This window comes from Triticum dicoccoides, chromosome 1B (assembly GCF_002162155.2).
Source record: "Triticum dicoccoides isolate Atlit2015 ecotype Zavitan chromosome 1B, WEW_v2.0, whole genome shotgun sequence".
Taxonomy (NCBI): Eukaryota; Viridiplantae; Streptophyta; class Magnoliopsida; order Poales; family Poaceae; genus Triticum; species Triticum dicoccoides.
The window spans coordinates 62,004,339-62,016,298 of record NC_041381.1 but is presented as its reverse complement, the minus strand read 5'-3'; the positions used below and the strand labels follow the sequence as shown (position 1 = coordinate 62,016,298).

Genomic DNA, 11,960 nt, shown 5'->3' with positions numbered 1-11,960 from the left:
AGATCTTCACTGTGGCAGAGTAGGTACTCTCTCCATTTTGAATATATGGTGTCAACATAAGATAATTAGATCAAAAGGTCTGTATGCCCGTTTGCATGATTCAACTAACTTGATTTTTTTAGAAAAGAAAAATGTGTCCAACTAATTTTTTACATTATTCACAACATAAATGCTTATCGGAATTAAAATAAAATCAGTAGTATATACTAAAAAAGATAATCAAAACCATAGTCTATTATTACTTCTCCATCCATTTTTAACAGAGGCATATAAGGAAGACAGTCCTTATATCATCACGCTGCAACAGAGATCAAAATCGCAGTTAATTAACTCCCTAAAAATGACGCGCATAGAAAACGATTTTTCTTTCCTCAGAATTAAATAGTTATGTGTACACCAAATAGCCCACGTCAGAGCTTGAAGTCCAGAAAGATCAATTTTTTTTCATTCTTTTATATATGATCTATTGATTGGTGGGGTTAACCGGGGGCTCCTATATACAATTTGTGGAAGCTGGTTAACCAACATAATTTTAAACCCCATTAGGCCTACTTAAGTCAATATTTCAACAAACTAAGTTCAACATTTTCAAAACTAGTTCCAACAATCCAGAAATATCATATTCAATATTTTCTTTCGTAAGAAAAATATTGTATTCAACATTTTTCACCGTCTAGCTCAACATCTTGAAAAAACTATATTCAACATTTCGTTAGACAAGAATCACCATGTCAATTTTCTTTTGCCATCTTCTTCACCACGGTGACTGGCAGCGCGTGGGGAGCGCGCGTGGCGGCAGTACCTAGTCGGTGAGCCTGCGGGGAAGCAGGTGCGGGGCTAACTTGCGGGCCAGCATGCTCGCAGGCTATGCGCAGCGAGCCAAGCGGCACTAAAGCCAGTCACGAGCTCGGCGCGCAGGTGCATGGGGGCGTAGGGCGTGGCAGTGAGGCCGACGGTGATGGCCAGCAGCGCAAGAGCAGTGCACGCATTGAGGCGATGGTGTTGGCGGCCGGTGGGCAGGGAGCGGTGCTAGGGTTTGAGAAGGTCAGTGATGCATCCAACATGAGAGATTTTTTTTTTGAGCATCAGTACAGACACAAGCGCTCATATACACGCGCATACACTCACCCCTATGAACGCACACACGCACACCCTACCCCTATGAGCACCTCCGAGAGACTGAGCCGGCATATAATCTTGAGATTTACGAAGTCACCGTAGGCGCCTCGTCGTCGACGGGAACGTCTCCTCCCACTGAAAGCGCATCGCCGGAAATCCTAAAATAAATCCAGGAATAATGCGAGCACCAGGATTTGAACCCTGGTGGGTTGGGGATACCACTGTCTACCTAACCATCTCAACCATAGGTTGGTTCGCTCCAACATGAGAGATTGGTTGCACGAATCAAGTGAAAGTTGGGTAATAAAAACTATCAGAAGCCATACTGGTTTCGCGGGGTTAACCTGGTAGCTATTGATCGCGTGCTGGCCCAAAGCAAATTCAGCCCACCTCGGGCGTGAACTGTGCTTCAGTCCCCGCTGGCCCAATGGAAATTGAGCCCACCTACGTTGGGTCCACTGGCGAACCCAAATTGTCACCTCCGTTCGTGGTGGCGGTGGTGGACGACAGCTGCCAGGTCGGCTGGCTACCGTGTGCGCGTGGCGGGCGACGTGCACAGGTGTTTGCTTGCGGGCTATCAATTCCTTTTCTCGCCGACGCGTGCGTGCGCGGCTCACATATTGTCGTTCTTGAAGAGAGTCAGAGAAAATGAAGTGAATAGTTATCTGTATTGATCGGATGCCTGGGCTTTTATATTGCCTGAACAGGCGCTTACAATGTCGGTTACAGTGATATTGCGACTGTTCTAACAGTCCTGATGTCCTTTGGGTGGACACAGCGTTTGGACAACGCCAAGCTTGTTAACTGCCTACATAGCCTATGTCTAACGCTACATGCTAACTGCTGTTAACTGCTACTAACTGCTAATTGGTCTCTAACACTCCCCCTTGGACAATGCTGTATTCCAAGCTTCATTGTCTTGAGAGTCTTTATATATCTTCGAGTGTCAGAAAATCCTTGTTTGATCTTGCATAGTCTTATATCCTTCTAAATCCTGTAAAAATATAAAAGGAAAATATAGGAATTTGATATACCGTAGGTATAGTAATTGTCTCAATAGAACCCATATGAGAAACCAATATTGGAAAACTCATAAGGAAAGAGTACATTATATTATTATCTGATGATAATCAATAAGTTTAGTTCTAGGAGTTTTCTCCCCCTGAACTTTGCAAAATCTCAACTTGCAATATTGTTCTATATATAAATCGTATGTATTTGAGCAATACAAGTGGTATTATCTTGATAGATAATGGAATATGATTCTGTTGAATCTTAACTACATAATATCCGTCTTGATATGATTGTGAGCACCTTTCATATCTGGTATATACTTTGAAGATGAAAATCACTAGTATATACATAGGTCATGTAGAATCCAACAAGGGATTTTGTTAATAACTACATGTAATCAAGCAATCATTATGTGAGTAATCCTTTTAAAGAAGGAACTCTCGTAGTCGATTTTACCACACAATTTTCGACTATTTTTAGTCATGGAGTGACTTTCGATGTTTTACACAATATATGTTGCGATTTGTTCATAAATTCAGACTTTCAAGCCTTTAATGGACTTATATATAGATGTCTGAATTGGGTGATCCATATGATTATGTAATCATCGAGTCTATTAACTGCATGGATGGTTTATTTGTAACTGCCAATAATGTCAATATCGAAACGTAATTCCACCTATACCAAGAGGGTATGTTACATCATAATAGATGTCGGGTCTCTGCATGAACCCTTATGCTACAAGCATCGCTTTTCACCACCTCATTGTTTTTGTTATGAAATAAAATTCATTTGTCTTCCAAAAAGGAAGATAATTATGAGGAGAATGTATTACAGTGGTAAATACATCTCTTTTGTTAAGCGAGTGCTATCTTATTTAATTGCTTCCTTCTAGTTGAACCAATATATGAATGCATTAGGCATTCTGCCATGGACTTTGGTTCAGGGCCCTAAAGGTTTTAGCAATTTAAAACAAATATATGTCGACATATGTAGTCTTATGTTATATGATTATGTTGAATCAATATGATTTGTGGAAATACTATTTACATCTTTTAACTCCTCGTGATTTCCCATAAGAATGGAGTCAAGGTGTTTCGATGTCCCAACAATTCAAATTGTGTGCACATTTATGTTGGGTTTGGATGATGAGCATCCGTTATGTGTTATTCAACTTGAGTTTGAACTACATTTACTAGTTGAGGATATAATTTCCTCTTTTTTCCGTGGATGCATATGAGCCATTTCTCATGTGACCATGTTTCTCCCCCTTTAGCTCTCATTTGGGGAGAATAGTGGTTGTATGAGGTACTTCCACTTTATATGGCACATTGCTTGCATGCATAATGTGATTTGATGACGTCTTTGCCATAAGTAAATGGCAGATTTGCAAAATGTTGCAAATATATAGGATTGAACTTTAGGTTTAGATTTTGAAGTACGTGAATATGAGGACTGAATGTCGATGACATTTCTAATTTCTTGGCATTCTTTGTGGTACGAATCTCCCCCTAATGCCAAAAATGTCCTTATTTTAAATGTAATCAGCGTAAGGGCAATAACTAATTCTCCTGATGGGAGTTTAAAATATTTATGATTGATGGATAAATAAATAGTTATACCTCACATAGATCCCAAATTTATGTGAGGGCCCATGTACGATGAAGTGGTGATATTGGTATATAACCGAATTTTTGCAGATGGAAAATGCTTGTTTGATTTCCACGTACTTACTGCAAGGGGAAGTAGTATGATATGCAGTTGCTATGATCTAGAATAGATCTGCGGCGTGTAAGATCGCATGTTTCCAACTAGATGTTGGCATATTAATTTTTTTTGTAGAAGTGGTCACATTATTAGTTTTATTCTTTTGATAAATAATTTAGCTGCACCATTTAGGGTATGTACATGAGGTACTTAGTAAAAATCATACATGCTCGTGAAAATGGCATTCAAATGGGTTTGATCCATATGGTCGGATAATTTGCTCTTAATTTCATAATTTGAGCAATTAATTTAGGAATTCATGGTTTTGTAGAGGTTAGAGACTCACATAAGATCATTATTTAGATGTCTATTGGTACCATGAATAAATGTCCCAGAAATGGTTGAGTAGTCCACATATACATTCTTGGATGTGTTCAAGAAATTTAAGTGGCTAGTTTCTGAATTTTAAGATGAGAGTGTCCTAAAAATCAATTTTCTCATGGCACATGTGGTGCACATAAAATCTGATGACTTGAGAATTTTTGCAGCTTTTAATTATGACCAACAAAATGTTCACTAATCTTTCGTATCATCCCAACTTTGGGGTGACCAAGGTGATCATGACAAGTCTTGAATTTATCAAGAGTTTGAAAAATTATTTTATACGCAACATAAGTTACGGGTTTGATGTATGTAAAGTATAATCCGGATGAGAATGAAGGGAATTTTTCAAGAGTTTGTTCCTCTTATCCTTTGCTTTTTGTTAAAAGCAAAAATTTTGTCTTATCCACCTCGAATGTTTTAGATGGAAATTGTTAGATCGGATATCTTTGAAACTTATAAGGTACGAGTAGACTCAGGATACAAGAGTGCATTCTGAATTACGATAGTAGTACCCATAGGGAGTGTGAAAGTGACTCTTCTTGAACAAATAATTTCTTTTTCTAAGAGTTTAGAAGTATGTTGTTTCCCTTAAATTTGTATTAGTGGTAGCACTATCCACTAAACTTAACTCTTATTCCATCGGATTTTTCCCGTAAAATTTCTATAGATAGAAAGATAATATTTTAGAATAAATCTTATCTTATTCATATATTCATAAAATTACATACAATGTATTTATATTATAAAATTCAAATATAAATACATTACAATATTATGTCTGATTCACATAATATAATATACGTAGTCTGAAAGACTTTATTCTACTTATTGTTATACAGTATATAACATTTTGTAGTATTGAAATAGCTAAATGACATCAACTTATTTACGGAGATTAAGTGAGGTCTCCAAAAATATCTTGGGTGTAATCCACAAGCATGTCTTCATCGAGGATGATATCGTCCTTCGGCTTGAATACTTCAATAGCGCTTTGAGAAGGACTGGCTTCAGGGTTATCTTGTATGGCGTTGAAGTGAGCTTCAGTTTTATTTCCATGAACTTGTTCGCATTTTTCTCTATACTTCATGTATAGATCCACAAGGTGCTTGGGAATTCGGCATTGATTAGTACGATGATTCATGCATCCACACCTTTGACAAGTTTGAGAGCTGTCATTTTGATCATGTTTCTTGAAATGATCTTTCCCCTTAGTTTGACCGTTGGTCTTTTGACCGTTTTACTTTTTCCATTTTCCCTTGAATTTCTGGAAGTTCCTTTTACGGCTTCCAAATTTACTAGTAGAATGAGCATTAGCATGTGCTTCAGGGATAGGCATGGCACCCGTTGGGCGAGCATTGTGATTCTTCATGAGAAGTTCATCATGCTTCTCGGCCTGAAGTAATGTGTATATGAGCTCAGAATACTTTATGTATTTCTGTTGACGATATTGCTGTTGCAATATCCTCATCGAGGGATGGAAAGTGCATAAAGTTTTCTCTATCAAGTCTGCATCTGAAACTTGTTGATTGCAAAATCTCAGTTTGGAGTTAATTTTATGCATAGCAGAATTATATGCAGCAACGGACTTAAAGTCCTGAAACCTTATGAGAGACCATTCTCTTTGGGCTTCCGGCAACATTACTGCTCTTTGTTGGTCACATCTCTCCTTTAGGGAGTCCCATAAAGCTAATGGATCCTCCTCCATCAAATATTCAGTTTTTGAATCAGGATGGAGGTGGTGCCTTATGTAGTGCAATGCTGCATACTTTACCATTTGGGGTATTTATGGAGCATTTTCGGGGGGTGTGGCAATGCAAGGGCCAAGGTTACGTCCACATAAGAATATTTTCATGTCCATGGCCCATGATAGATAGTTACTTCCATCTATTTGCAGTTCTTGGAATTCTTTCTTAATGATGTCAGACATATTTCCTGCATGTACGATCATGCATTTGATTAATTTTACTTGGTAGTAAAATTTATTTTGGTAAACAAGAAATATGTTCTAGAGGAACACTTATAATTTGTAAGCCATATATGTGTATATCATCAAATTTTGATATATTTGGAAGAGCACTATGGGGGCATAAAAAATGCCTCTGGGTAATAGGCAAACTGTAATATACAGTAGAGATGCCATTACCATGTGATTGCACAAATATAATTCAAGATAATCACATATTTTGTTTGGCCTTTTTATCTCATATTAATGAGAGAATATTGCATGATAAATTATTTTTCAAATGCAAAATAAGATTGTTGTACCAAATAACATGTCATAATATGCTAAAGGCAAATATAACATGTCATATTTCAATTTTTAATAGACATAAGGTCTATAGTGTCGAACTAAGCATAGTACGAACTGAAGGTGCTAGACATTAATTTAAAGCACACTAAGTACGGATAGAGTGGCAGATCTGCAGCTTCCCAGAAATATACGGACTACTGCTAAATCGCCTAATTAAATCAGCATGTTATTTATTTAACACTAGCATGGGACGTAAGGCCTTTTGGCCCACAAGCCTGTGTCGGCACCGTTTGGACCAGCAGGTCAAAAGGTGGAACGAGGAGCAGTGGATAAGGTTCAGGCCTGTACGAGCGCCTCCTTCCCTTATTTTCCTATCGCCCCTGCTTGCTTCGTGCCGGCACCATGGCCACCAGCGAATTCAGCGCCGGCTCGTCCCCTCGGAAGGGTCGTTGGGGCGCAGTTCTCCCAGGCGGTTGGTGAGGCTGAGGAGCGCCGGGGATTGGGGGCACGGCTCGAAACGATGGCGCAGGCAGTAGTATACCGGTGAAAGGTGTGCCGTGACCGCGAGTTCCGCGCTGCCGGAGTCGTGCACGGGCTCGTCGTCGAACTCGCGCTCTGGGTCGGCGATGAGCCATCCGCCGCTGAGTCCGCCCAGCAGCCACTCCATGGGCCGAACGGCAAATTCAGGAGGCAGCGGCACCAGTTCGGCGGCGTCCACACTGAAGTTGGAGGCAGAGGCCTCATTCTTGTTCAGAGCGTCGACCATCTAGTCGGCGACGACGTTCGGCACTGCGGAAGTTTCCGGCACGGCAGCGGCCTCCTGGGGCACAGCGGCCCTGGTACTTGGTCCAGGGGCTCCAGTGTAGTTTCGGCGCTGCACCCAGCGGTTGCTGCGAAGGCGACGGCGGCCGCCAGGTGGCGTCGGGGTAGCCAAAGGTTTCTGCAGTGGCAGAGGCGGCGGCGGAGGCCGTCGTTTTTGTCCGGACGACCGTGACGGCAAAGGCTTAATGCCCGCGACCGTCGGAGTTCCATTGGCGAGCAGCAGCGAGAGCGAAATTCCGGCTAGGAAAACGAGAGTGCCGGTGCTCTCTGGCCTGGCCACAAACCGAGCGAAGGAACAAGCATCATCCGGCAAGAAAATCATCATTTTCTGACCTTTCTTCTCCGTTCTCTCCTGTAGCCTATTTGCTCTGGTTAGAACAGTGCATGATAACGTGAAGAGAGTCAGAGAAAATGAAGTGAATAGTTATCTGTATTGATCGGATGCCTGGGCTTTTATATTGCCTGAACAGGCGCTTACAATGTCGGTTACAGTGATATTGCGACTGTTCTAACAGTCCTGATGTCCTTTGGGTGGACACAGCGTTTGGACAACGCCAAGCTTGTTAACTGCCTACATAGCCTATGTCTAACGCTACATGCTAACTGCTGTTAACTGCTACTAACTGCTAATTGGTCTCTAACAGTTCTGTCTAAAATCAGGCCCACGTCGCCGCTTAAAAAAGAATTAACAATGATATGCCATGATACTTTTGAGAATATAACAGCTTAATTAATGTTTGGTCAAAAACTCTGTTCTCTCGGCCCTATATATCCATGAAAACCATCTTCGAGCTTTTAGTCCCTTAGCTTGTTTATTAAGGGCGACGGAATAAAAATTATTTGGGCAAAAGTCGTAGGAGAAGCGATCATATTCCTTATTTCATTGACTAGAACAACAAACAACTTCAGTTCACATCCATATATATCATTATCATATGGATGCCGTTTTATTCGTACATACGCATATACACAGTAGTAGTAATACACTCCGATCCGTAGCTGTAAACCAGCGATCCCTTTTCTAAAAAAGCTGTAAACCAGCGATATATACGATCAGGCCCATCCACTGACGACGCTGCTCCAGCGTGTCTTCTTGTCGGTGAACCTGTCCCAGACCATGACCCCGCCATAGTTGTTCGCCTTCTGCACCTTGGGCAGCAGGTCGTAGTACAGGTACTTGAGGTAAACGGCGACGGTGCCCTGCGCCCCCTCCGGCACGCCGCTCTCCGCCGGCGCGAGGCCCAGGTACACCTGCGTCCTCGGGAACGCCGCCGTCCACTTCTCCCACTGCTCTACCACGCCGTACGTCCCGCCCTTCCCCAGCGAGCATGAGTCGTTGCCGTAGAACCTGACGTGGATGCGCTCGAACAGCCCCGTCCGGAGCGCCGCCCCCAGGCGGGGGTCGGGCAACCCGCACCGCGGCGTCGCCGTCAGGCGCACACCCTTCCGGCCGCGGTAGAACCGGTTGTACCCATCAAGGCGGCTGGCCAGCTCGTCGTAGTGGTCGGGGGCGCCCTGGTCGATGTAGAAGTCGATGCCGTCGACGGCGGCGTCACCGAACGGGCGGTACACGCCGTTCCGGCGCCCGCCGAGGTGCGCGTTCCAGAGGTTGTCGGCGACGGCTGCGGCGGAGGCCGAGGACGGGAGGAAGTAGCCGTTCCCGGGCCCGCCGATGGAGAGGAGAACGAGGATGTTCCTGGACTGGCAGTGCTTGATGTCGGCACCGACGCCGGCGAGAGGGTGGCCGGAGAGGTCGCCCCAGTAGCGGCCGTGCCCGAAGACGCTGTAGAAGGAGATGACGACGGTGGAGTAGAGCCCCGTGTCGCAGGCCTCGCGCAGCGTGCCCTCGCCGGCGTTCCGGCCCCAGAACACGGTCAGCTGGCCCGTCTGCTTCGCGTTGGCGGTGCCGGCGAGACAGGAGACCAGCACGAAGGCGATCACGAGCGGGTGGAGAGCGAGAGGGCGTCGGAACGCCATTGCGGAGGTTTGCAGTGAGATGGTTCTGGATGTTGTGTGATGGTGTAGGAACTTGAAGGCGTTGGGGAGGTCTATATATAGGGTTTGTTTTGGCACACGAGCTCATATATAGATGCAGCTAAGGTAGGAGTAGGTGATGTGTGTTTTCTTGTGCGCCGCGGAAGGCATGGGAAAACAGGGAGCTCGACTTTTCAGGATGAAGAAACAGGGGGAAGTGAGCGTGCACAGCGAATGCATATGCATGCATGGGCATGACTGTTATCGATCCATAGCTCGTCGCCGTCGTCATCCATGGATGGCTGTAGGTGTATACAAGGGGTGGCTTTATTGTTTGAAGGTGCAGTGCAGGACAGCTAGCTAAGTAGAAAATGTCACTGCGCGTGTTCCTTTGGTCATAAACCAGATGCAAGACTCGTACATGCATGAACATGTAGGCTATAGCCTCTGCTAAAAGGTGGACCTAGCAAAACTTTCCGATTAGTTGGCTATACATAGCTCCTGGTTGAAGGTGCTCTTGTATGCTGAGGTACGAGCCCAGTCAAAGATTAAAAGACACATCCTAAAGCTAGATACAATAGTTTTTTTTAAAAAAAAAGCTAGATAAAAATTAGACTGATGCGCCAAGGAACATTCCGGCAACGCAGAACCAGGCTTCCTATTTTACCATTTCTTCCTCCGGCGACGCATGCGGAATAGAGTCGCTCCCTGAGCAACGTTATCGTACCACTGGCGACACGTGTTGTGCCCGTGACGGAGTCCTGTAGGATGGATGCCTGGATCGGACAAGTTACTTCTTTGTCAAATCGATCGATGACGCGTCCTTCGGAATCAGCAACTTTGCGTTATAACATTTTTTTTTGACTCTGCAAGGGCACGGAAATGGTCTGACGTACGTAAGATCGATGGCTATCACTATGTTAGCAACCAGATCGAGATAGAAGGGATCGGGAAGATGAACTAGGGGAAGGACGAGCCATGATTAGCTTTTTTTTGAGCGGTAAAGCAAAAGCTTTATTGATCATAAACCACATATGTGGGATACAACTCGTGTCATGGGGTTGAACAAGCCACATATGGCGTCCCTGATCTAAAGAAAAAAAAATCTAGCAAGTTTGTGTGCCTCTTTATTAACCAAACGACTCTCATGCATAAAAATGCTGGTGAAATTAGCAGCTCTGGCTCGGCTCTCCTCTATGATGGCCCCATAGCGTCCTGCTGGCATTGTTCAGGTCATGTATTGCTTGTTTTTGCATCCGACGAGATAACAACGTTCTGCACTCCTAGATCCTCAGCCAATGCCAGAGCTTCCCGGCATGCAATGACTTCCAGTGTAGTTGGGTCCTGCATACCGTATATGAGCAGGGAGGAACACCCCATGTTATTCCCTTGGTTAGCTGAGGAAATTGTTTGTTCGTACAAAATGCTTGGCTTCCTTCCTCACAACTCACGCACGCAACCTTACATGGGCCTACTCCATTCTGGGCTCCGAGATACGCACGCTGGGAACAATGGGTCGGGTGGAACTGCGATGACCAGACTCTACTTCCTGTACTGAAGAAGTCATGCTGACATTCCCCCCCTTAGTGAACCTACTTGTCCCCAAGCAGGTGCCGCCGGGAACAGGGGCAGAGCCAGGATTTGGGTATAGAAGGGGCCGAGCCAAGTTGGGAAAAAAAAAGTGCAACGCAAAAAATAAGTATCATGTAATAATGTGTTGTTTCAATGCAATTCAAACACAAATATATTTGTACTGTTACTAGTTTAATTTTTTTCCTACAATCACCAATAAATAAAAAATATTAATAATTTCATTCGAAGATAACCTAATTTCTAGTAATTTCCTATGAATGTATATCATCACGTAATTTCGGAGCACGTCATATTCCATTGGACTAGGATTGGTAAGCCGTGCATTAGCCTCATGCTGAAAAATCAAATCAAATTAATCTTTATGATGTTTGTCTGCGCTTTGCTCTTCATGATGAACTAACAAATCAAACAATCAAATGAAATTAAAAATGAACTAGAATCATTGACCTCGCCATCAAAATACTAAAATTTGATGTATAATTTCAACACGCACAAGACGAGAGTGAGAGGAATAGTACACCATAGTGCAAACCTTGGCGCTGGACCTCTACAATATTTAAAGAGTGTAGTCTCGAGAATTTCCCAATCGCGGTGCTGGTTTTGCGTCGCGGCCGCGGCCACCGCCGGACAAGACTTGTCTACTTCCTGCGCGTGTGCTCATCCGTGCTCCCACATACGCGGCTTGATTTGGATGAAACAAAATAAGGTCTGGCCCCACCCCTTAAAATCAGGAAGAAATGATTAGATTAGAAAGAAAAAAAGGAAAAAAAAAAACAGCCATAGGATGAAGTGGGAGCACATATGAGAGCATGGGGAAGGAGCAGGCAAGCCGGATCCGCCGCCGCCGCAAAGTTCTAGTTGCCTCAACCTTTTTTATGGGATCTAATCGCCTCAAGTCACACCTTAATCACGCCGTGGTTGACCTTTTTTAGGGTAAAATAAAGCCAGGAGCATACTAGGAACGGAGGAGGCCATGAATGGGCTTTCTTATGGGACTTTTTTCAGATTTTATTCTCTGTTTTAGCCATCGTTTCAGTTTTTTCGTTTCAGTTAAGGGGGGCCAACTACGTGTATTTCCTTGATCTAGCGCTAATTA

The 11,960-nt window shown here is 43.6% G+C and overlaps 1 protein-coding gene across 1 annotated transcript; it reads right to left on the bottom strand.

Moving 5' to 3' along the window:
- Positions 1-8,247: 8,247 nt before the first annotated feature.
- Positions 8,248-9,299, bottom strand: LOC119301263 (xylanase inhibitor protein 1-like). The gene has a single exon (XM_037578211.1). It carries the CDS (start codon positions 9,272-9,274, stop codon positions 8,351-8,353), a length of 924 nt encoding a protein of 307 aa, XP_037434108.1. The 5' UTR covers positions 9,275-9,299; the 3' UTR covers positions 8,248-8,350.
- Positions 9,300-11,960: the final 2,661 nt, after the last annotated feature.